The sequence below is a fragment of the Zerene cesonia genome, chromosome 16, assembly GCF_012273895.1.
Source record: "Zerene cesonia ecotype Mississippi chromosome 16, Zerene_cesonia_1.1, whole genome shotgun sequence".
Taxonomy (NCBI): domain Eukaryota; kingdom Metazoa; phylum Arthropoda; class Insecta; order Lepidoptera; family Pieridae; genus Zerene; species Zerene cesonia.
In genome coordinates, this window is record NC_052117.1 from 3,088,786 (window position 1) to 3,116,666 (window position 27,881).

Below are 27,881 nucleotides of genomic sequence, written 5' to 3' on the forward strand. Positions count from 1 at the left end.
TGAATGCTACTTTCAAGTAGCAGGAGCATGATGTGAATTGTTTTAAATTTTCTTATTGTCATATTTTCAAAATTAAATTATTAAAGTGTCGCAGCATATTATTATGTAAATTTCGTTGCAGCGCCATCTATTGCATTTCTTCTGCACAAGTTTATCACATTGGGCATTTAACAAGTCTGCTAGCTGTTACTTTCTATTTCTTTCAATCAGTTAGATTCATACCTCATTATGTGAAGCAATGAAATTCTAACAGATGTCACTGTTTATAAAACTTCGGAAGGCCAGTTTCATTCTACATCATATAGGTAAGTGTATGTTTACATCAGTGTATCTTTACATCAGTCTGTCCGTTCATTAATTGTGCCTTCTTTTTATGTCCTAGCTTAGTGTTAAATACTTGTAAAGATGCAAACAAAAAAGCTCATCAAATGCAAAAATACATTATTTTATTAAAAATATATGTTTTGATTTCTCGTTTAACAGGCTTAATTATTTATGCTTATTCCCAGTAAACCGAGAATGTTAAAAAGAGGTTAGCTTCACTTATGAAGTCTAATTAATATTAGTGAATGTTTATATTTAAAATGCTAATACATGTCAGTTCTAGACATTAAGAGCATATATTAGAAATAGGAATGGTTGTCTTATTTGACGATCCGCGTAGTGGAAGATCAATGAAGTCATAATAGGTAGAGTTTTAAAAGTATTGCTATAATATTTTCCGTAATACTGATACTCAACGGAAACCAGCAAAGTACAACAACCGTTATTTATTTTTTTGTTTTGTTATTATTGTAATTTTGCCCACATTAGCAAATGTGTTTTCCATAGTTGTGTGCATACATTCGTACATTGCGCGAATGTTTGAAAGCTAGTGAGTGACCCGGGTAAGAATGCTACCAGGAAGTTTCATAATCTTGTGACATATGTAGTAAATGTGTGATTTTGACACGATGATTGAATACACATAATCAATTTTAGTTTCCAAAGATATGTTATAGATCTATTATTAATTGTTTTTTGCAAATAATACTGACAAATTATTTCTAAATATTTAATACTCATATTATAGTGTTCAATGGATTTGTAAGAAATTTGATTTTAGCTAATTTGAAAAAAAAAAATCAATCAATGGCATGTAATTCTATCAATATAAAGGATATCGTTGAATTATTCAACATTAATTTTGAAAGATAAAAATAATAACTTGAATTTCGTATACAATTTTTTATTCGATGTTATGTCACGTTTTTGCAACCAAGTTGATCATATTATTAGATAACCTAAACATGTAATTTTCTCTTTTTCCACTTAATTTACATTTTAAAGTTGCACGATTCCGCACTAACTATTAGTTCCTGTTCGGATATGTTCAGAAAAACATGTAGTTAATTATAAATTAAATTCTTGCTATTTTTTAATACGTTTTATTAATCGATGAAAGTTCAAATTACTGTTCTATTCCCAATGGTTGAAGACTTAGCATGTAATCAGCAATACAAAATACATTGTTATATTTCTCGCTACAAACGCTTTATTATATTGCGCAAATTATTGTTTTTAATTCCACACGGGCGATAGAAATCTTTTTATTAACTGACCCAATTACATTCAAGAGGCATTCGAATAAAACAGTTGCAGTAACATAATCGACAGTTGCCTAATGACACCATCATACATCATCATCAAATAAAAGATTCGAACAACTGGAGCACCTGATTACGAATAATTCTCATACAATTACATAACCGCACGGTCAGTTAACGTGACGATTTAGTGAGATCTTATGAGCATAGCTCATTAATAATGCAAAGAAAACATCTCCTCGGTTATTACACCCGAATTCATGCATGCTAAGCAGTGATGGTTCTTTTGTGAGTAAAAGTGAAAACTGAGCGTGCGTCATTGTTTCTGACTGAAGTCTGTATGCCTCCTAGGTGTGTGTAGAATGCTCTGCTGTCTGCTAATGTCAAAATCACATATAAAGCAACGAATGTAAAGGAAATGGCGACCATTGTCCATTTTGTCGGATATTTTTTCCCAAGTACTTTGCTATTTTTCTGGTTGTTGTATGAAAAAAACGTTTTGTAGCGATGTCTTTTATGTTAAAACGGGCGATCGAACTGGTGATTCGCTTGATTGTTAGCTATTACAATATATGCACAGGTTATCAGTTGTCCATGCTTTCCTTATAGCTTTTAAAAGATAAGAAAGTAGACTGTAGACAAGAACGGAGAAAGATGACTAAAATGTCACATGGCTCCGACTCCTCTACTCACTGTACGAAACACAGCGACCTTTGTGTGTTACAATTTGACTACGAGCTTCCATGTGGGTGTAGAATCTTCCCCAGTGTGACTTGGCTCAATGAAATTACTGCACCGATTTAAAAAATTATTTCACCGTTAGACAGCTGGTTTGAGAGATATAGGCTGTGCGTACTGTATATTGGCCATGGAGAAAGCCGGGGCGAAACGCTATTAATAAAAATTAACAAAAAAAAATGTAATTTACAGATGTTCATTAACATAATTATTCATGTTTAAATCTTTAAATGTTAATATATTTAATCCTTTTATCTACTAATATAATAGATGCCAAAGTATGTGAGAATATATGTGTAGTATGTTCGTGACTTTTTCTCTCGAAAACCAATGAACGGACTTTGATGATACTTGGAAATGATATAGGTTAAGTTCAGAATAACGTACACACTACAGAAGTACATGCATTTGCCCGGATTTGTCGGCCTAGTACAAAAATAGAATCAAAAATAATTAAATATCTTTATTATTCATCCACTCCGAAGCGAGTTTCTGGCACATCGGAATCGGTTATTTTCCACGTGTTTGCTGCATGATGTGTAATCAGTTATGCAACAATTATAGATATTCATTAATTACTCATGATGATGTGTTGATTGTATAATGTGTAGAATGTAATGAGGTTATTAAAACGAGACCACCAGAGTGTAATCTATGGTGGATTGGAAACGAATGCTTTTTTCATATAAAAATGTTAGCATGGGTCTTAGTCAATATAGAACGAAAGAATAGTTTATAATAAGAAGTGAAAATGTTGTTATCGCTATTTTGTCACATAGAGTGAATGTTTAAATATTATAAATTATATTACATAATATTTAAATATTCTAAATTGTGTACGCCTAAATTGTGGACCAATTTTACACTTAGATAGTTTGTGACTCAATAAAGACAATATATAAATTCTTTCCAGAAATCTCTGTCTTTTACTTCGCGTGCGAAGCCGCGAACCTGCGAAATTTAGTACTACATATGTCTTATATATATATATATATATATATATATATATATATATATATATATATATATATATATATATATATATATATATATATATATATATATATATATATATATATATATATATATATATATATATATATATATATATATATATATATATATATATATATATATTTATTCTGAATGAGCAAGTAATGGTTAGCCATAAAGTTTAAAAAACTTTCGCTATTCATTATAAATCTTGACAATGGCAATGAAATAAAAGATTCCAATAAATCTATCGATGAGTCGTATTGTATTTTTGTCTGCGAAACGAATCAGTATAATGTTTATATTCGAAATTTACATGTTCATTGACCTCTTGATTGATGTGTGAGTAAAAGTTCGGCATAGAATAAAACAATAGAGAATAATATATTATAAAAGTAAATGCTGTGAAGGCAAAAAATTTATTTATACGGATTTATTGCAAACGGGTTGGTATTTCACCTTTAATTTCAATAAGAATTGAGGAAATTTTTACTTTTTTTAATTGGTATAATACTATGTAAAGAGCACTATTAAGAATATTAAGTATATAACATAATATATAACAAGTGATCTGTTCTCAATACATAGTAAAAGTATTGCATGATAGTCCATAAATTTCAATATTTTACACATATTTGTTTCTGTACATAATCTGCGCATACAAATAGCCCCGGGTTAGTGGGGCGGTAGGAACTGTCAAATGTGATAGATATTTGTTATGAAAATGAAGCTCAAGGTGATTGTAGTAATGCAATTTAAATTTCGACGTGTGTAGATACATTATATCCTTGTATTTGCAACGTGCATTATGCAAAATATAACACAAACAGAGGTCGGAAACTTATTAATATCATACATGCGAAAGTATGTTTGTTTGTTGGTTTGTCTTTTTTCACAGGGATTTTTTTATCACTCCCATAGTCTTTTAATATTCCACCCTTTTTCATGTTACCGAGACTGTATATTATTACAAGGAAAAATATATTAACATGTTATGTCAAATCGAGCGCTAAGCCCGTTGATTTCTTTTATGGGCTAAACTAATAGAAAAAGTACAGTAACATGTTTATGTGTTACTAATAAACTATTTGATTGTAATTGTATTACATATGTTATGAAACATGTAATAATATTGTTCATAAGCTTAGTATCTTATTCCCGGAATAACTTTTAACGGTTTTTATTAGCGAATTCTATTAACATTATCAATACTTATCTTCATAAATTTATGAATATATGTTGAGTGATATATCCAAATCCACTGACAAAATGAGTATTAATTACTAACATACATAAGTTACTTAAACTTATGAAATTTAAAGATGAAAGCTTATAAAATAACTGGTTATCATAGGCTTTAAATAATTATATCTCGAAAGCATTTCGTCAAGACAAAACCAGTCAAATTTATTGGTTTTGTTTCCGCATTTGTATGAGTTAAAGAAATAATTTGTAAATGTTGTTATACAAGTACGACGCTTACGTTATGAAAAAAACACTGTTTCCGCCAATAAGAATACTTCCTGTTTCTTTATAATTGCTTTATTAGTTAAGCTATTACCGTAATTCTGTTTAAGCTGTGTCTTATGCTTCTACAGACGAGGGTAATGTATGCAATATGCATGCTATTAAAGTGGAGGTGTGATTGTAGGGGGCTTTGTTAGGTATAAAGTGAGTAAGTGAGTATAATGCTGGATGTATATTTATTATGTCTTTTAATATAATTCCTCATCAAACTATTAGCACTCCTGTTTTTATTTCAACAAACACAAAGAAAAATAAAATATATGCAACCTCTTTTACTACTTATGCATGAAAATAAAGAAATTTATATCTAAATTAGCACTAATTAAAAAAAAAAACAATGAAACAGTCCAGAGTTGTTGATTATAAAAGTAGTAGTTCATAATTGTATCGTCACTATATTAAGGAATTCTAATCTAAGGCTTCGAAATTGGAGTGTTTGCTTTACAACGTAAATTAATTATTTAATTTATTAATAAAAATAAATATTGCTTTGTTTAAATATTCATGTCATGTAACGAAAACCTTGGTCAACTTACAAGTCTTTATAGGTGAATTTACACCTCTCAAACATTTCGAACATAATTATAAATGCATCGAGAGTTGTGCAAATAACGAATAATTACAAACTTCGCAAATGGCGAAACATTGCAAAATTATATAAAACTGAAAAAATACCTCTTTTATAATTCAATTATGAAAGTTATTTAGCATATTGCGTCTGAATTATGTGTACGTGATAGCTCAGTCACGATTCTGGTCATTATAACTATTGAAAATACATCAAAATACTGTTTAAAAGTCAACAACTCTTTGGAACTCATACGACATCTACATTTAGTTGATTTTTAATAAATTAAAGAATTGGTTTTGTTTGCATAAAATATTGTTATATCACAGATAACATAATACTGTACTAGGTTATATATAATTGTAACTACTTTTATATTGCCTGGAGATATAAATGATCATTTTCTGGATATATTCCACTCCTTGAAGAGTATATTATTTGGCATGAACGATTAGTGTAGTGGCCTGTAATATTAATATATACCTATTATTGGAAGTGACATTGGACACATCGATTTGATGACTATCTCGATTGAAATAGTGTGAAATAATAAGCTCAGAGTCATGAAATTAGAGGTCATTGCATCAATGCGTCGGATTTCTTATTCCATGTTACTTTCCGTTGCATTGCAATAGGGAAAGAATATGCGTGGTCGAGTACTAGGCTGCCCCTACTTGGTTTATGACTTATAGGACGAAAAAACAGAAAAACTGTCAACTTCAATCGGGTTGACCTGAATAAAAAGAGCAGCCTATGTTAATCGGAAAAGATTTGGCCTTCCAGTGGTATAAGAATATGTAGTAAACCTTTCCTCTATATTAGTAAACAGTTAGTTATTTAAATTAAGAATGCCTCAAATTAAAAATTTACATTCAATTTACAAAACTTCAAAATGTTACCCTCCATCTGATTATGACATAAAAAATTTGTGAATATTCAAATTTAGATGACTTGCATTATGTATATATTTTCTCACATACTTAATCAACTAGTTTAAATAGTACTATTGATAAATAATCTTATTAAACCGTGAGAGCTCCATACTTATAGAGGTAAGTGTGGGAATTAATTGCCATCCGGCAACCGAGCAGGAAGTATTTTGCAATCATTGTCAAATAAGATACCTTAACATTAATAACCGAATACTATTATGTCATGTTGATTCCTTATGCTATAGTATAATATGCATTGACATAAATATACAATGATAAAGAAGAAATAATTCTTAATGTTATTGCTACTTGCTTATTGTCGATAAAATGTATGCACTTTTACCTCCTATTCATTTTTATTATATTCTATGTAGTGTTGTATATATTATGGAAATGTCGACATATTTATGATAATTGAAGTTTATAAAAATATCTTACGCAATATGTCTGAATCGCGTAGAATGCTAGATTCAACAAATTTTTACTTTATTATATTATGAATACACAGATTTCAGAAAATACTGTAAACCGTTTAAACTTTCCCCAAAACTAAAAATCTTTCAGAAAAGTTAATTATAACTTTTCTTTGAATATTTATTTATTAGATAACCATTTTTTATAATTTATAGTTTAAATATTCAGTTAATTCCACTACCATGATACGCATGTACAATTTTTTGTAGGTACATTATTTTTCGCTAAATGATATGAAAGGCCATATGCATGCAGGTATGTTTTTCATAAGTCTAGACAAAGCTTAATATTCCATTGAAAATTAATGACACATGGTGTTGTCTATTGGAAGCTAATTAGCAAATTATATGACATCACTGGCACTAACAAAATATAATATGACAGTATCTCAACAATATAAAAATACACCAAAAATTCTGATAAATTGAATAATTCACACAAGTGAAAGCGATCACAGTTCACGTAAAGCACACCCAAATTAATACAAAAACATTAACAGCATTTTAGAAACCACAGTTATTCCGGCCAATTAATTTAAAAATAAACGATTACACAACACTCATTTGGATACATGAAACTGTCTCTAGCATTGTAATAGTACATAATAGTGTAATTTTTGAAAGAAGACGCGGGAGGTTCCCATCTTTGTCTTATTAGGAGACTACGTGATGCAGATCTGTTTATCGAATAATTGTTTTTATCAATACTTTACCATTACATAAAGTTATAGAAGTGCCCTATTAGGAAATTGTTTTTTATAGTACATAAAATATAAAGTAATTAAAATCTTATCGCAAATGAGGATTAATTGATTAGACTATAAGATATTGTTGCCATTAATTCACGTAAATAAGATGTTCAGACGTTCAAGATGTTTAAAACAATTAAAGGATTACTTTCCTGATATAAGTAGTAAATTTTTACAGCGAGAAACTCTAACATTTGTTATTTCATGTACACATAATGATCATTCAATGATTTCCAATAAATACTATGATTACACTTATAGTGCAAAACTTATACATCGGAATCATCTCATTAGGAATAAATATTATTTAAGCAAATAAGTTTATAAATAGGCAAGATTCTTGTATTGGTTCATCTATGTAAATAAATTGAAAGCGCCACTAGTCATGAGAAGTTACACGTTCAACTAATAAGAGTGCGACTTTTGGCACAGCTTCAAAGAAGATGAAATCTTGGACGCGAACAAAACTAAAGTTAAATATCGATAAATAAATGTCATTAATAAGTTATTTACGAGAACAGAAAATTGTTAAATTTGGTTGACGCTACAGAGAAAATCAAAAAATACTTTTAATTTATGTAAAAAATATCAATTTCATTTTACTTTTGTCACATATAGCTCTTAAACAAAAAGCTAAAAATATAGTTACAAAATATATGGCCACATAATGCAACTGGTTCTGTCCTTCTTACCTTACCAAATTGCATTAGCCTTCGCTCAAGGGCTGACTGTCCTGCCAAGTTCGAGTGAAAGTGTGCAATTACATCTGTTGTACAAATTATAGTTCGCTTTAGTACGAGCGTGCTTTCGGATAGCGCATCTTGTGAACTCTTCCGAGGTATAAAAGAACGTAACATAGTGATTCACGAACCCATTGCTTTACGTATTCGACCACTGGAACACGAAATCAGGTACGGTGATCTTGTATGGTAAAATAATGGAATCGATTTTGAGCTTTTTGTGTACAGGATTACAGCTTATTGTAGCATGCTAGATGCATGGTGTGATAGTGTTGTGCGGTGAAGTGTAGTGATTCAAAGTTTGTTTTCTTTTGACAGAAGTGAAGCGGCTTTTATTATCCGGTAGCAACGATGCGGTGGATTACTTTGGTAATGTCTTTATTTTTTATGTTCAGTATATAAAAAGAGAATAATGGAATTTCAACCTTTTGAGTAATAGCTTTTTTTTAAGAGATAATTAAAAAAAAATTGAAGCTTTTTAATTTGTATTTTTATGAACTAATATTTATATTGCCTCTAATACAATACATGTATAAATAGATATACAATTATTCTCATAAATATTCTATGCACAAAGCATGATATGCCTACCTTTACCTTTTAATACTATATAAATTAAGTAATAACATTAAGTTTTGTTAGTCTATTATAATCATAAGAGTTTATAACTTCGATTATATCTTCCTCCTTATTATATATTTTTAAACAAATATTTTGATAGCATATTTTTAAGTGTTAAATAGCAATTAAAGGAGTTATTCTATATGACAGATGATTTTTGGATTCGACTAACGGTCGGAACGGTACGTTGGCAATCAAAAGGCGGTCACTTGCATCTCTCACCTACTTTTTTGTATGCAATCTAGCTTCACCTTAACTGATTCCACGATTGAACTGTATCAAGCGATATGTAGTCCGTTTAGCTTCAGTTACAAGTTTATTAGAATCACTGTATACGAAAAAACCAATATAGCAACATTTTATTTTTTCTAGACTGTATACTGTATGTTTTGTTTCTAAGGTGTATATCACTACATAGTATAAAACAAAGTCGCTTTCTCTGTCCCTATGACCCAATGTATGCTTAAATCTTTAAAAAATTACGCAACGGATTTTGATGGGGTTTTTTTTTAATAGATAGAGTGGTTCAAGGAAGGTTTATATGTATAACATCTATTTAACTACGTCAAATTTAACGCGTGCAAAGCCGCGGGCAAAAGCTAGTATATCATAAAATTAAAATAGATTTATTGTGGAAGTATGCATATGAATCCATATCAGAGTTATTAACAAATTTAGGTAACTTAAAACTCATCCGTATAACTTATAATACAATTAGAATATTTTGCAAAATGATATATAAGATAAATATTAATAAGTCCGTTTCATTTATTGTAAGTATAGGAGATAACAATGATTCAGGAAATAAAGGATTTTGATAAAATAATAAATGAATTAATGTCCAGGGGAAAAAAGGGTATGAAATTTGTCCCACGGAAATTTATTTTGACCAGGCGGCCGAAGCTGCGGGCAAAATTAATATAATATAAAATAATAATTATATTTAATCGTTCATTAATTATTCTCTAACCGTCTGCTTTTGCTCCTTTTTGTGTTAAATTCTGAATAGAAGCAAATAAAAATTTTCAAAATTAATTATGTAGCTTTTTTCAGCTGTAAACTATAAAAATATAAATTCATTGCACGTTATTTAAAGTCGTTTCTTTCGTAAACTTATATTTTATATGAAAGAAATAATTTTTTTTCCGTGTCATATAGAGACTTATATTTATGATTCATTAACTATCAAAACATACAATTTAAATTGTAAAATTCAAGACGCACTGACACTTAGAGGAAATAGTAATTATATTGAACTTTAATATTTGCAATTCAATTCGATTTGACATTTCACCTGTTTTGGTTCCCGCACGCAATCATGTTTCTCAGTGACCCAGATAACCGTAGATATCTTAAAATAGACGAATATCAAATGAAAATAGCAGTAATTGAAAAGAAAATGTAGAAGTGATACAGAAGGCAAATAGAGAACGTAATTTTATAGAATTCTCAATGTCCATCCATCTCCATTACATGTAACTATGGGCTGGTAATCAAATTATTATTAGAATCAATTGAAATCTGTGTCAATCAATCAGTGTAGTACTGATCATATAATTTTATTAATTATAACTCACACACCGACCTTTCTATACAAAAAATTGTTACAAAATTTACCTACACTATATTGCTCAGAGAAAATCACAATAGGCGTCATGTAATCAAATAATATATAACAATAAATCTTCTGGCCTACATATTTGGAAGGAAAACAATTATAGTAATTATTGGATTGCGCAAAAAATAATGATGGGATATTAGTCTATTTTGAATAGAAGTGTTGATTGACGATGCAATCGCTTATACCCAGCACTTATAGCAGACAATAGTCATTTGTTTTGACGAATTGCTACATTGAATTCAATATAATTTTTGTCTCATCAATTTCATCTTTGTTATAACAACAAGTCAAGCTAGTTTGATACTATTAAACTGTGTTGTTTTGTAAGTTTATAAAGAGAATCGACAATGCTTCTAGCATTGTAATGATCGATAATTTTTAGCTACTTTTTTTTTTGGATTGGTACTTTTACTCGTTTCCAAATTAAATCGCAAATTCTGAATGCATTCACGAGTGATTGAATTGTAAAGTTTGGTGACTTTATACAATTTTCTTAGTTTCTTCTATTATTTTACCGAGTGTATGTATTTTGTAGAAAGTATTTATATAGAGCATAATATGGATTTTCGTTGTGTCAGTTTTGAAGCCTAAAAATAAGGAATAGAATAATAAATAATTCGATGAAAAAAAATTAAGGTAATGGGGCGCGTGAGTTTGTAAATGCAGTATTTATTTCCTTTATTCATTCCAAAGATCCTGTGAATCATAGATTTTGATAAAAAAAAGGTTCTCCTTGCATCACTGACTTTGTAATCTTTATATGTCTAAAGCCATATTTATCTTCTAAATATTATGAACTGTGAACTTTAATCATGAACTCCATCGGAATTAAGTTGTATCGTCTCTTCCCATTTGAAAAAAAACACGCATTAACCGCTGACATCGTAGCAGCAATGACCATTTGATCGTGTGTTGATTATGATAATGGTTCTATGACATATCACTAGGATTACGGGCAGGAAATATATTATTCAGTGCCAATCCCGTTGGATACTTTCTCTTTTATGTCGATTTATCGCGAATCTCACTTTCATCTCGCTCTTCCAACACGTAATGTGCATCATTTGTGCATGTACGGACCAATATCTACGTAAAGCAGAGATCATATCTAAATGCAGCTACATGAGTTTCATTAATTAAATTCTAAAGCAAATTTTCAGTGTATGAGTATATTTAATCAGGTGCTAATAAGCGACTAGTAACAGTTTGATATAGGTACTGTAGGAAAAAGAAAACAGAACTTGAGTCTTAATCAAACTGTACCTAAAGAAATAATTATCGTTTTATCGAATCGATGATGTGATGAACTATTAATGTTTTATGATATATGAACTATAGCTAATAAATAAAATTGTATTTGCTAGAGACAATTCACGTTTTTAATGGTCTGTAGAGAAAATTTATATAAACGTCTAATGATAAATTGCAGCGGCAATTACACACTCTTACTTATGTACCGTCTTCTTTAGTATTTTATCCAGTACAATATTTTTCCTATAGTTTCTGTATTTGGTTTTAATAAAAAAAATGGGCTATGATATAGAAACAAATTAATTTAACTTTTTAATTGATGTCATTACGTCGTATACAAACTGGAAGTATAAATAATATAAATAGATATTAGTCAATACGCAAAATGTATTATATCATGCTCTGTAAGAATCAATTTAAATTTTAATCATGTTAATGATTTAATAAGGTAGAAAAGCACAGGGCACGCCGGGTCGATCGTATTCATAACTCGAGAAAATGGTTGCATAAGCTACACATTTGTAAACAAGGTTGTATGAGTGGGCAAATTTTTATGTCTTCGTGGAAACAAATCGGTCGTATAAATCTCTACTTATGTTATAATGTATGCCAATGTAACTGTGACTGTGTGGTGAAATCCGATACAGAAATAGTTTGAGAGCAATGTATGAAGGATAGGATTTTATTTCGGTAGTACTACTGAAACGGGAACTATACGGGAAAAGCTACTAGATTATAGAAGCACTTGTTTTAATAACAATTGCTTCTATAGTACGTCTGGAATCATTGAATTAAAAACGAATAATAATGTAACATCCAACACTACGATTGATGAACCACACAGGATAATATTTTTTCTGTAATAAGTATATTTGTAGTATTTGTAATAAGTATACCTACGTACAGTATGTGCTTGACCTGATCGTCAAGTACATATTATAGTTTACATCACATGTTGCGGTTTGTGTGGCTCAAACAAAATGAGACTAATATTACAGCAACAAAAAGTATATGATTTCACCCGGTCTAGTATTATATTATCTGTGACCCGGTGTTCTTAAAAAGGCGGAGGCTCTCAATTCGTACTTAATTATAATGCTTGTGTGTAATTTTTTTTTCAAATTCTTAATTGATGGACGTATTTGTGTTTGACAGGTAATTCTTTATATGTCATTCAGTTTCTCAAATTCTTTTAGGTGGTTAGGAACTGAGGTTTTATTGTTCTTGTTAAATTTATTATTAGAATTTTGTATATAGTAATATGCTATGAATACAAATTTTCTTTTTAAGGAAAACATACCGTTATATCTAAAATTGCATCAGCTTTATTTATGTATGTATCTAACATTAGACGATTGAGATGGCATTCTATGAACGTTCCGCAGTGTGTCGTAAACACTGTCATATATTTAAATCCGTGTAATGTATTATGAGCTAACTCAACATTACTTTTATTGCATAAATTGTGAAGCAACTAAAATTTCTCATCTTTAAGCCTACCGTATGGCTTATTGCCAAGATGTACATTATATAAAACTTATTTGTGTTTGAACACATTACAAAAGTCTGTAAGCTTTATTTATTTATTGACAAAATATCATATTTCAATCAATGAAACGAGAATATTTCCATTTGAAGCTACTAATTATTCTCAGGCACGCAGTACTAATACATATTATCTATTTAAACTTTATGTTATGAAATGCATAATATCATGACTTTCATAGTGATATGATTTTTAAAATATCATTAATAACGTAGGATTTGTGTGTACAACAAAAAATAAGCTGTGCAGGAATTAGGCTGGAATATAACACAATATGAAATATTTACTGATTTCTTGTGGTATATTTTTAAATCCCTATATGATATTATGCAAATTAATCATTACCATTCTTCAATTTCAGATATTATGCTGCACGCTAGTTTCTATAGCAATTGCTGACCCGGATCCCAAAAAGTACAAGCCAGAAGCAGTGGAAAAAGACAAAAAAACAGGTGCACTTAGTGATGACGAAAGAAAATTTTTACGAGAAGTTGAAGAAAAGTTTGGAGTTAAATCTGATGTTCCTAGCGTGAAAAAGGGAGACGTAGAAATTAAAGAAGATGAAAAGAGCAGTAATGATACGAAACCTGTAGAGCAAAAACTAACTTTCCCTGCTGTAATTGCCATAGAAATAGTTAATGATACAGACTCTAAATATAAAGGAAAAAGAACAATTGATGCCAACTTAGGGTACGGTTATAAGACCAATAATGGATATACTTACAGTTATTTTGGAAAATCAGCGCAAGATAAAGGAAAGTTTATGATTTATCCTTACTCACAAGAAGATATTCCTGGACATCAAACTATCTACAATTCTGATTATATGCAAGTTGGAAGCAAGTATCAAAAAACTACAACAAATGTAGAAATACAACCTTCCCAAGCTTATGAACTAGTACCTGTTAAAGATGAGCATCCATCTTATGATTATAAGAAACCTGAGATCGAATTCAAGACTCCTTCACCACTAACATCACAAAAATCAAACGAATCGCCTTCATCAACTTTGTACACTACATACAATGGCCAAGAATTCTCAGGTTTAAGTGCGCAATTTCCTACATTAATGCCGAATTATTTCGTTAACCCCTCGCAATTGCTTACTAATCCCCAATATCAGAATGCTGGATTAACACAAGATGTAATACGATCTCATCAGTCTCAGTTAGGTCAAAGAATAGTACCTGTATTGGTATTAAGAATACCAAGTTCTTCGATAAAGAATCCTTCAGCAGAGCTTTACGCAAATCTACCCAATAATTATCCACTATCATCTTATCTAAATAATGTCAATTTACAACAGTTGGTAAATCAATATTTCAAAAAACATGGTTATTCATTCGCTCCCCAAATCATGGCTTATCAAAATTCTCCAGTAGCTCAAACTGAAAGTGAGCCGCAACATTACGCTAATCCATATGTCAAACCTTCATACACCCAGGCTGATTACTCAGGCGTTCAGTATTCTGCCGTTAAACCAGTAATGGCTAGATATCCTTCTAGATATAACCAACCAAAATATTTTGTGGCACAGCCACAATCGCTCTATCGTCAACCAACACAACAACAGTATGAGTACCAATATCAATATGTACCACAAATGGCTGGACCGTCCCAGGACCACTACGTTCAACCTCAATATCAACAACCGGAACATATACAGCAGTACCAAACCTTGCACACTACAGTTCAACAGGGTGAAAACGTTCCAGAATCATACAATGTTGAGTACAAGTCACCGGCGGCTAGCCAGGAAGCTTTGCCAGCAACCTATGATACCCCTAATGTAGAACAACAAAGCAGTATTCAGCCGAATCCATCGTATTATTCCTCAGCCGATGTAGAATCTCAGTACGAAGAGGAAAGTGAAAACGCAGCATATTCTAAAGAAGCAGTACAGTCGAACTATGACCATGGTAAAACAATTCCTACTTCATATACGTCTAGTTCATCAAGTCAAAAAGATACTGGAGTATCAGTAATTCCCTCACGTCTTATTCACACTGAGCAATATGAAGAAAGTAGTGGGGTCAGTCCGGGACAAGATGTATATTCCTACCAATCGCATGCCGCCGCAGGCCAGTCACCAAAAGGATTTGCGCTTTCTGAAAACTACCCAAGCAAAGATCATACGATAGCGACAGTGTTTCCGTATCCGTATAATGCTCCGCAGAAACCGAAACCAAGCGTTCAAACTGTAAGCTATGTTACTCCAATGCCATCTGCAAAATATCAATCTCAATACAAAATCATGGTGCCACAAACAGTATTCAAATCACCCAACAGTGAAAAGATATCTTATGTGAATTCGTCACCGATGCATTATCTTCAAGCTGGACGTTATACTCAAGATGTAAATCCTGAGGAAGAATATTCAGTGAGTTCACAATACGTACCAGTAGCAAGCAAACCTTCTTATTCTCGTAATTACCACTCCCTTCCGAAAAGAATGTCCAAACCAGACAATAAAATGGAATCTTCTGTGAAAGTCGCTGTGAAAAAGCAAGGCGCGAGAAGTGAAACGAAGAAGTCGTCGTAAATATTATAAAACTGTGGAAAATTGAGTTGTAAATATAGATGGTAATTAAATTTAGTCAGAGTATTGTCATATTTAAACTTTAAAGAGAAGTTCTGTTAACGGTAGTATAAGATAATAAAACAAATTATAAACTTCTTTTGGGACTAATAATTATGTAGTTCGTCAAAACTGACTTTATATTTAAATAAAAGCAACTTAGGTATTATTACTCTTAGTATATGACACAGATTTCAACATAAAATTTATAACTAAACAAGAGTAAGGAAACTTTGAGTATTATTCAAATTATATCGAAATGAATTAATTTATTTTACGTCAGTATAAGTGACACAATCTGACTGTTAAAACGTGCAATATTTTAAAAATTACTTATAGATAAATGAAACGTTATGTTGTTATTTTGAATAAAACAATATTTAAAATGTGTATGATTTTTATTTTCCTTTTACACATATATTCACTTACATAATTTGAACAATTTTATTGTAATTTTTACGGAACTCACATGTCAATAAATGCATCGAAACATTGAAATGGAAAACAGAAATATTAGAAATATATGACTATAATTACAATTCACATTGGATCAAAATGGCATCTAGGCGATTGCAATATTTAGCTCATATGGAACACAAATTATACGTTTGACATTTTGAGAAGGAGCGCTGTAATCGTTATCTTATAAGTTGCATTATATTTATACCAAGTTTAGCTTACCTTCAAAATATATATTCTTGAATATTAATGAATTTGACGATTTATACATATGTATATTCTATCCTCTCAGTAATACTTACCTAGACATTATCAGTCTGTGCCATCAAACTGTTACACATATCTAAAAAAAAACATTTGGAATATAAACTAGTGTATCCCAGATTTTGATACTATAAAGCTACCAAAAGATAAGCTTTATGACGTCTGACAAAATATATGATCCCAGATAATGAGGCTGGCAATGTTGAATATTATTTTATTACGATTTTGTATATGAATCAACCATAGAAAATAAAACAAAATTAACAATATTTGTAGGGTATCCTTATCATCTAGTATCTGCAAATTGGCATGTATGTGGGCATTTAATTCAGGTTATACATAAAAACGCTTAAGGTCCCGCATGGTATCCATTAGAAAATTACCGAGATCTGGCTCCGGGCTCTCACTTTATTTATTAAAAACCTCCAATCAAACTAACTATATGGAAGCACAAAAAAATTATCTGAATTATTGCTGCAATCTTCATGTGTAATAATGAATTATCAAATATTAAAAACCTGAGTAGTGATAACCAAACAAAAAACCATATCTATTTATCAATGTGAGTGCATTTTTTGAAAACTTTTGGCCATTATCATAAAATCCCATCCCAAATCCCAAAATTTATCGATTGCCCTTCACATATATTTATCATATGGTCGAAATGTTTATAAAGACACCATATTTGTCAAGCTCTGACGATAAGTTTAAAGATTTTGGTGCAAGAAACAAATTAAGGTAAATTATTACAGTTCATATTCTGTGAGGATGTGTTACCTCTCTCAAAGAGAGCTGGCTCATTACATTTCCAAGCGGGCTCGACTCTCACTTAAACCTGGAAGTGGGATGAATAAATTTTCAAATGTAGAATACATATTTAAACCAAATAACCAATCACAGATAATGTACCAATGCTATACTAGGTTCAGTGGAACTCAAAGCTATTCAAAACGCTGATTATTATATATGAAAAATACTCATTAAATCCCTGAACCGTTTCTTTCTATTAGATAAATTCTGCAACGCCGAGTACGCCCCTAATAGACGACCCGCCTGTATATCTACAAAAAAAACCATGATCCTACTATTTTTCTCTTAGCAAAGATGTAGTTATAAAGAATATCTATTAAAAATAGTGAAAAGTCATAGTTTACCTTTGTAAGTAATAGCTATAAATAATAATATATAATATTATTTAACAACCCTATTTAGTTGTTAAATAATATCTTCCCTTAAAGTACTTTAGTACTCTAATGAATTAAAAACTGAAGGGTCAAACAAATCTTGGTATTAGACAACAATACTTATGAATGTTGACGAATTGGCTTGCGCAGTCCAAGTACAACAGGTTTCCAATGGGATTACTGGGGTAAAAACTATCTCGTGTCGTTTCTTAAGTCTCATATTCTCTCTAAACTAAATATTTATCCAAATTGTTTCAGCGGTTTAAGCAAGAAGAAGAGACAGACGCTTACCATTATATTAGTAATCATTTGATTAACCACACAGGTCCTACCTCATTACTTAAATGTACTTCTTCTTTAAGGTACATATTTATACATTTCGGCTTCCTGAATCAAGTGTCACTAATGATAAGTTAGTCGCGCCCTTTCCTGATTCCGCACAGCAATGCGGACCGGACGATCAGGAAGGAAATACGAGGGGAAAGTAAAACCTTACTTCTTTTGGATGTTGCTGTCTAAAGCCTAGGCCTAAGAAAGTATTGTTACGTAAGTGTGGCATAAAGTTTTATAGACCAGTAGTCGTTAATCACGACTTTGTTTATTTTTGTCCTTCCGGGTCAATTTTGGGGCTTTTATTGTAACAAACATAATAGGGACATGAAATAAATAATGTATAAAATATACACCTGTAAATGTGGTAAATAATTTAGTATTTTTGTTAATTACATCACACCATGCATCCTTATCCATGTTCATTTTAAAGATATCGAACGATTTTCACGTGCTTCAGTTGGAAAAACTAGTAATATTAAAATAAACAACATTATTTGACTTTACAAGTGTAATTAGGTTTTTCGCAATTAAATGTGGGCTTTAATCATTCGTTTATTGATAAATTGTATTTTTTACATATATATCTATCATATATATGCTTTAATCTTAATTAATATTATTCAATAGCAGAAATGCGTAAGATTAAAAAGCGTATCGTTTATTTTTGTGACACAATAATAAATCAGTTTAAATGTTTGTAATTAAACAATCATACTAGTTTTCACACAATTCGCGTGTGTAAGGCGAATAACAAATTATATACATGTTATCTGTTCATGATCGAGATAACAGTGACATGAGGTATCTTTGTGGACAGTAAGATTGTGTAGTTTATATAACAAATGAGTAAAAGTATTTTTGAAATAGATATTAGTTCCTGAAATAAGCACGTTTAAACTAAAGAAACTTCAGCCACCTTTTATTATGTACCTAATAGAAATATCGATAGAATTCATTCTTTCATTCATTTTTCTCTTATTCATTGTTCGGTAATAGTTTAACGACAATATTGGATAAAAAAAATTATAGATAGATTTAAAATATTAAGTAACAAACAGGTAATATTATGCAGATGACGTTTAGTTTCCTTGCGATTTTTACAAGGGAACAACAGAAAAAAAAATCGTAGATGTCTTTATAAGGTATATCTAAATATTTAAACAATATTCATTAATTACTATTAACTTTGCTATAGTTTTCGCTGTAAGGTGAGTTCTTGATTTTTATTAAAAGCGAAGATGAAAAGGTGGTTGACTCTGTTTATTATTTATGATTCCAAAACGCCGTAGAATTAGCGACGGCATCGAACTCGTAAACACAACGCAACTGCGTTTATTGCTGTAGGCGCTTTTTAGTGAAATAGCACTTTAACGCCGAAGAAAATTACTAAGGAAATATCTAACTAAAGCAATATTATGCTTATTATATTCCATATTATCTTCAATTATTAAGCTACAAATATTTTATTATTTTTTATTTATTACTCTTTTTTTTTTAAATATATTCCTAATATATATATAGCAGTTTAAAAGCACAATATGCTATATAAAAGAATGATTAAAAGCAAATCTACTATATTTTTCTATATACATTCATTTGCATAAATAAATAGATGAGATGAACAATAATACATAAGTGATCAAATTAAATTATTTCAAATACAGAAACGCAGCATATATCTTCTTATTAATATTGTAAAATGAAGTGAAAGTGAATATGTTTTAAAGCAAGCATCGTTATTTACCGAGTGCAGCGAAGAATTTATGTGGGAGCATCTAAGGAAGTGTACGAAGATGCACAGGCACTCCTTTATTTTATTACGGAGAAATTTAACATTTTAATAGATGTATTACAATTAATCTATTTTTTAATTACATCTTTGTAATAACTTTTCTTTATTAGAAGCATTTAAAAAGAAGTACTTTTACATTACCTTCTATATATGCCTATTAATAGATTGAACACCTTTAAAAAAATTTAATTTCCGCGTTGCATAAAATGAATATTTATTTACCGAATAAATATTCTAAAATAATAGAATACAGGCTTATTAATCGATAATAATGGCTCCTGAAACCGTTACTATATTTTATTAATAATTTTTATACATTAAATAACATTACATCACTGTGTCATATGTGCATTCAAATAATTCAAACCGCATAGAGTCTCACGTTGCCACCTGTACCGATAAATACTAAGGGCCCAGTTTGACTAGCCACCCTGCAGTAGTGTGCACTCACAATGCATGTGCATGTGCACCGCTTGCACACACACACACTTCCACGGTCCGCTACCCCCATATATAAACCTATCTCTAACTATCCTTGAACTTCATTTCATCACTGATCGACCATTGAAAACCACCCTTCAGTTGTAATATCTTGACTGCATAATTCTGGATTGTGTGTGTGTTTAAAATATGTGATTGATTGTCAAGGAACTGTGATATTTTGTGTAAAATTTGTTCCAAAATGAGAGCCGTATTGCAAACGGTAAGTAATAATTATTTGTGTCTGAAATACTGAAATTCATTTTTTTTTTTGAATACATCTACGATAAATATAACTGATTCATAGATGATTTTCATTGACACATTTTTTGTTCGTTTTAAAACTTAATCGGTATTATGTAATCAATCAATTCTCCTTTATGTAAATAATCGAATGATATGAATCGATCTCGACTAAATGTATAAAATGAATAATGTAATAAGTGTTGTAATATCGTGTCAGAGGCCAAGACTCTTAGCCGAAGAGTTAAATAAATACAATAAACAGATAAGTAGTTTATTCAAGCACAATTAAGAAGTACATTTTAACAGTTGTACGTATAATATATATATATATAAATATAATAAGTATAGCATTTAAATCGATTAATTGAGGAATTCTCAATGAGTACAGCGAGTAAGGGAAACATAAATATTTAAACACTTTGTTGTCTTATGCTTTAATACAATAATGACACAATGTTTGATACAGAAATTTGTGATTTAATTCTGAATTCTCTGAATTTTACAATCGGATACAACATACTCGTGATTTACTAGTGAGTTGTAGAATCATCTTTAGAATTGTATTATCATTTTGAGTTCAATGGATTAGTTCAGATTACTTAATAAAATAAGCTAATACAAAAAACACATCCCTACAATCTTTATTTCTAATACGTAATACGCGTATATAATGGAATCAACACGGAAAAACCACACGAAGAAAATGTTATTATTGATTTATTGCTCTTACATCATAATCGCAAGTCATTTGAGTCATTAGAATATAATATTCAAAAGTCGACATACTTTCTTAGGGATTTTCCGCCAATTTCAAATATTACGTACGATAGATTATAGTTTATTGAATATAGCATAAAAATACTGCATACGATTCAAAGTCGTCATATATTATAATATATTATAATAATTTTGGTTTATAGCTTTTTTAACTATTAAAAATTAGCAGGTAATTGATAAATTTCTGACTAATTCTCAAATAGTGCTGATTTGTATTCAAGACTGATTCAAAAACTTAAATAAAAAATATGTATTTAGAATCTTTCCACTGTTTGAAACTAGAGTATTATTGGAATGTTTCACTAGGTACTGATGGTAATTATTTTTGCAGTTAATTTAGGTCCGATAAAATATAAAAAATATGAATTCTTTGTGTATTAATTTATAATTTATTATTTTAATACTCATAGATTACTTTCAAAACCCTTATAAAGTATTAATTCGATATCTTATTTATCATATCGTATTCGAAATCTTCACAAACTTCTATCCAGTCGTCAATCCTTTCCTTATCCTTTACCCCTAAAAAGCGTGCAACTGTCTCAAATTGGTTTTATACAAAGCAAAGCTGTTTATTCCAAGATAAATGTACATAGCAATGAGTTAGGGAAGTTTAAAACATAGTGCTATAAAATCGGATGTAGTCACAATGGAAGAAAATGACAACAAATATGTTTAATAAGAGTGTGATAAGAGCCCATGGGCTCATATGATGGGCTCTTATCACACACAGATCAATGTTAAATCAGATGAATACAATTAATGACATTTCATTATGCTTCCTATGCAGGGAAATCAATGTGCAATCTAGATTTAGGATCTATTGGCTTTAACGCAATAATTAATAGAATAAGCAATAAAAATGCTAACAGTTTAATGAAAAAATCAAAAAGATAATTGCACTAAATACGTGGGTATTTCCTTTGTTTTGTTAAACGTTGCTACCGTATAGTTTGGATAACATTCATCACTTTTGTCGCTAAGGAACTGTCCATTGTTCGTAAGGTATTTATTAATCAATTTAATCTCTTCCGTTGCCGGAATATAATGTATTCCACTTTCTATATAGTATTATATAATATGACACATGGCCAAATTAGGTACGACTTACGAATCAGGCGCGGTATTAGTTTCGAAATTACATACTCGATGGAAATTACTAATAAAAGGTGTTTAGTGAATATTAGAGTTATACAAGGGAATTTTATTTCTATAATTTTATGCAAATACATAAATTGACACCGTACAAGCTTAATTTACCAAACATGTTGTAATACGTAGGTATTTTATGTATACCTATATATCATATAATATATTAAATTTCTCTTTAATCTGTTTTTCGTATATTATCGTATGTGACTAATTATGTAATTGAGAAAATAGAATAAAAAATATTGTTCACGCGGATGTGAAAAAACACAACGCAAAATTGAATACAATTAATGAAATGAAACCGAATTTAACAGATATGCTAATTGCATTGATTAAGTTTCGATTTCATATTAACAAAAAAATAAACTACAAGACGTAACGATAATTAACAAAAGGCAATTAGTAATAAGAACGACGTGGGATGCGAATCTGATTGAGTGCAATGTCTTCTCGTATGAAAGTTCGCGTGTCTGTTACGCTTTGAATCTTGCGTGAGTTTAATGCCTTTATGTAATTATTAAATACTTGACTAAATTAACCTTGGAATCGAGATGAATGGAATTAAGTACTCTTGCAGGTGTAATGGGATGTGAAACCTATTTGGAGACAATGTGTTGGTATATGTTAGAGGCAATTAGTGTGCTACGTTTTTTCACAAATAATGGATGGTTTGTTTCCGTTTAAATGACTTCCCACTTTCTAAAGTGTGAAGTATTTTGATGCATTTAATTTCTCAGTTATTTTCTTGTTAGTGTGTGTTACATGGTTTAATGATAAAAGAAAAATAACGAATGAAATTTTAATTTAGTACCCATAAAATATTCTGATTATACTCGCGACTTTATTGATAATGACATTTGCTGCTGTGTTCCTACTTTGACATATGAAGTGTTTTTCTTCTGCTATTATAATTTAATAATTAATAAGTATCGTTAACAAGTATTGACATATTCGCGGGTGATTGTTAATCGGCATAAAATTTAATTAAACCTTTCAATATTCCTTAAAAAATGCAAACTTATTCAAACGGGGACCGATATTTCAAGTTAGATATGTATAATTTATAGCTATTTAATAAAATTACGAAAAAATGAGCAACATCACAGCATAGTCCACGTATATTTCGTTATAAATTTATGTTAAAATAAACTAGGTTAAATGTGCGTTTACACCACACCGCCATAACACTAATATTGTATTTCATTTTGATTTGATCTCTCTTGGCTAATAGAATATGTCATGGACGGAGTGCACTTTACTGAGGAAAATTTTAACTTTTTAGTTATATGGAATGCTATTATAAATACTGATCGGCTCACCAACCAGAGTCGCGGGCGGATAACACTAAAATGTGATGTAAAAGAAAAATTTGAATTTTAAAATAAATTCCACGAAATAAACTATATGTTTCAAATGAACTATTTTGAACGTTTTATCAATTTCGGATACATAGTTGCACTTGAGTATTTAAATATATATATTTAAATATGTTGTATACTAATGTTTCTCGTCCATTTTTCATAGCCGATATTCTAGGAGGTAGCCCGATGGTAAGCGCTACCAACGTTCACGAACATTTGCAGAGGTGCAAGGGTATTTGCAGGCCTTACGCCAATGCAAATGAATTGCCGAATTTAAAAGTTATGGGATAATTAAATGATTGATGGATGGTATAAAGGAAAGGACTAGGAAGAGTAAGTGAAATTGCCCTAATTGTAAATAAAGAAACAAAGTAAATTCTCACGACACACACAAAATAAAAATATAATCTATTTCCTACAAAACATTTACTACGCTTGTTGAAAATGTTGTAACAAGTCAAAAGTCGTTTAGGGAAATAGAATGTATTTCAACGAAAGACAAAAGAAAAATACCTGATATAATCAGGAAATAAAATCTTTTTTTTTTTGCGTTCAGTTTCAGTTCATTTAGATCAGTTCGTCCAAATATCTAAAAACATAATTTGTTACAATTCAAACACACGAACTCGCACTCAAATATAAATTATTCAACTATGCTGCTTTTAGAAGCGCTTTTGAATCATTAAAATACAGAAACAAATTATTTATCACAGTTTCGGAAATCAGCATTATAGTACGTAAACTTGACTGAACAAATGATTCCAGCAAAATCAAATATACAATGAAAGAGACACAATTTTGCAATCAATTAGCTATTACATCAAGAACTGTATGTGCAATGTTATCGGAAACATCATAATTCCTCGTAAGACTCACTAAACAGGTAGTTAATGCGACATTATACGCTTTCCCCAATGAATTCCTAGTGAAACTTCTTTAAAAGGGCACAACGTAAGGGCAGAGAAAATACATCCCACAGATCTTGTCGCGTGACCTTTGACTTTGATTTAAACGTTTAATATCCTTCAATAGAATGTCAACACTTTCTAATAAATATATTATTATTAAACACAAGTTTAAAGTTGTGTTGCCTTGTAAGGATATATGCAAAGAGGGTTTGCTTGGGCTTATCTAAAGCTTTTATAGGACATTTCGGCCTATAATGTTGGATTCATTTACATTTGCGTTATAAATATGAGAGTTGCTCTCTGTTTCTATCCGTTTATTATATTATATGCAAAATTCATAGTAATTTGTTTCAGTTGTGGAAAAAATAATATGAAAAATAAATTATGCTAGTCCGGAAGATATCGCTTTAAGCGATAAGACCGCCCTTTATACTTAGATGTAATTTGTCTCTTTCTTTTTCTCGACTGTTAAATAAGTGCAATAAAGAATAAATAAATATGCTAGATTAAAAAGAGAAATAAAACTCTCGTGAGAGTCATGATATTGATACCGTTTAAGTTTTATATGAATTTATAAGAAGTATTGACTGCATTTTCTCATCATTTTCGACCTACACTGTTAATAATTCACAAACCATCGCAGCTTCAACGTTGTTCTCTGGGAATTATCTTTTGCCCCTTAACCCCGGACAATAGCTTTGTATGCATAACGAATTGAAAGCTTTAAGCGTACCGTGAGTTAGAAAGTGTTTGTAATCCTTTAAATATATTACAGTAATGATGGCAATTAAGTATATTTATAGATGAGATAGTTTCATGTCATTTAAGAATATTCCTTCAATTATAATTCTATAAATTGAACTTTATTTATTATATAACACGAGCTGCACCCCACGGTTTCAGCCGCGTAAGTTTCCTGTATGTTATTCCAGTTGTCCAGCTGTCTACGTACCAAATTTCATTGCAATCGGTTCAGTAGTTTTTGCGTGAAAGAACACACAAATCCTTACAAACTTTCGCATTTATAATATTAGTAGGATAGTAGGATTAGTCGGATTATGCCAAGCACGTAGATGATCGAGTTTGATGATGATGAACTGAATGAACTGAACGAAACCTGCAAAATACTTCTCTATGCTATGATATTTTCTCTCTAAAGAAAAGATAAATAGAATTAAATAAAAAAAATAAAGGAAATGTGAGATTCCTTTTAAATCTAATACAATAGGTCTTTAATAGTGTACTCGTATATCCTATGGATGAATTCAATATTTTTCAGGGAATCTTCAACAAAATTACGTTAAATATATGCGTACCTACAGCTTGCTTGCAGTATTTAAATTGTTATTAAGTATGTACATTTAATATCATGTTTGTTAATTATTTGTTGGTGCTTATGATTTTATGATCCCAATAATATTGTGGTCCCATTTTAATTTGGACATTTCAAATTATCAGAACTTGTCTGACAATTTGGAGGTAGTTTAGTTTTTTCCTAAAATAATTATACACATAAAAACAAATTATTTATAAAAAGCAGTGGTGGCTCAGTGCTGAGAACCTCGAACTTCAAAATCGATAAGTCGGGGTGCGAAACCGGGCGGGGGTGCAGGAAATAAGTTGATTTTTCAATTTATCTGTACATGTAGATAATATGACCACTGTTTAAAACGGTGAAGGAAAACATCGTGAGGAAACCGGCATGTCCAAAAATCAAAAGTTCGACGACATGTATCTGCTAACTCGCACTTGGCCAGCGTGGTGAATTATGGCCTGAACTCTCATAGGAGGCCTGTGTCCCAGCATTGGGCTGATGATGATGAATATTTACACTTTAATTCGTTTTTCAAAAGCGCATACATAGGATAGTAACTCTAACATGTCATAAATTTAGTATTTTTTAGACTAGGATCTCATAAGCTGCTGTTGCTGGATTAAAGTTTCACTATTGTCAATAAAGATAAATTTGATTGTTATAAAAATATGTATTTAACAGGGTGTGTTTGTAAAAATTTTTCCTCTTAAAATAATTCAACAATACGTTGATATTATTGACAGTAACCTTACCTATTACGCGGCGTGCCACACGTGTTCAACAACGTAGAAAAACATTGTATTCACGCATGTATTTCATTTACATTATTTTGTTTCAGATACGGATACTAGTGTTAGCTTTAGTTGTCCACAACACACACTGTCAAGATGGATTCAACAATCAGGACATCCTCCGCGTTCAACAAGTTGGGAACGACGGACACATCGAATCGATTACAGGCTACAGCAAAAACGTTCATGACCCAAATAGTCAGTCAATGGCATCCCTGAGCGTTCAGTATCAGGTGCCAAATGATGCAAACAATTACGATCGCGGCAGGACAAGGAAAGTTTATCGTATCAAAAATCCCTTCCAAGGCACACAAGGAGATGGAACACAAATGGACAGTAACAATTCACAAGATACAGGCACCGCGGCTAGTAACCAGTATGCTGGTATGCAGTACTCCCTACCACCTGAAGAGTTCTTGCAACAGATGAGAGCGGAAAATCAATACCTCCAGCAACAGCAACAACAGCAACAACAGCAACAACAACAGCAACAACAGCTATCAACACAAACTTCTGTTTATTCATACACGGCAACGCCTCAGCCCCAATATTCATATTCAACAATGACTGCTTCCAATTACGATAATCAACCCATCCAAAATATGCAAGAACAAAAGTCTATAAATTCGATGTATAACTCTAACGCAAATACATATCAATACAATAGTCCTAATAACTATAATTTAGATTCTCCGCATAGTACCCCAGCGCCTTCTTTCTTATCCACACCGAGTAATCAATATAATATTGGTACACCTACCAATACATTTGTTTCTAGCGCCTCACCCATGTATATAACAAGCCCACCTAATTTACAACCATATGTGTCATCTCCCTATACAAATACTCAAACAGGCACTGTAGACTATAATAGCAATAGGGTATCTACAATTGGT

The 27,881-nt window shown here is 30.7% G+C and overlaps 2 protein-coding genes across 2 annotated transcripts in view; both read left to right on the plus strand.

Moving 5' to 3' along the window:
* The first annotated feature begins 8,347 nt into the window (after positions 1-8,347).
* Positions 8,348-16,273, plus strand: LOC119832922 (transcriptional regulator DEF1). Its single transcript, XM_038356748.1, has 3 exons — positions 8,348-8,477; positions 8,625-8,675; positions 13,707-16,273. Exons 2-3 carry the CDS (start codon positions 8,658-8,660, stop codon positions 15,885-15,887), a joined length of 2,199 nt encoding a protein of 732 aa, XP_038212676.1. The 5' UTR covers positions 8,348-8,477; positions 8,625-8,657; the 3' UTR covers positions 15,888-16,273.
* A 4,201-nt stretch (positions 16,274-20,474) lies between these two features.
* LOC119833044 (protein kinase 4) overlaps positions 20,475-27,881 on the plus strand; it is an 8,555-nt gene continuing 1,148 nt past the window's right edge. The window contains exons 1-2 of the mRNA XM_038356914.1: positions 20,475-20,658; positions 27,033-27,879. Coding sequence (XP_038212842.1) covers positions 20,638-20,658; positions 27,033-27,879 — 868 coding nt within the window. The 5' untranslated portion in view covers positions 20,475-20,637. The remainder of the gene's footprint in view (positions 20,659-27,032; positions 27,880-27,881) is intronic.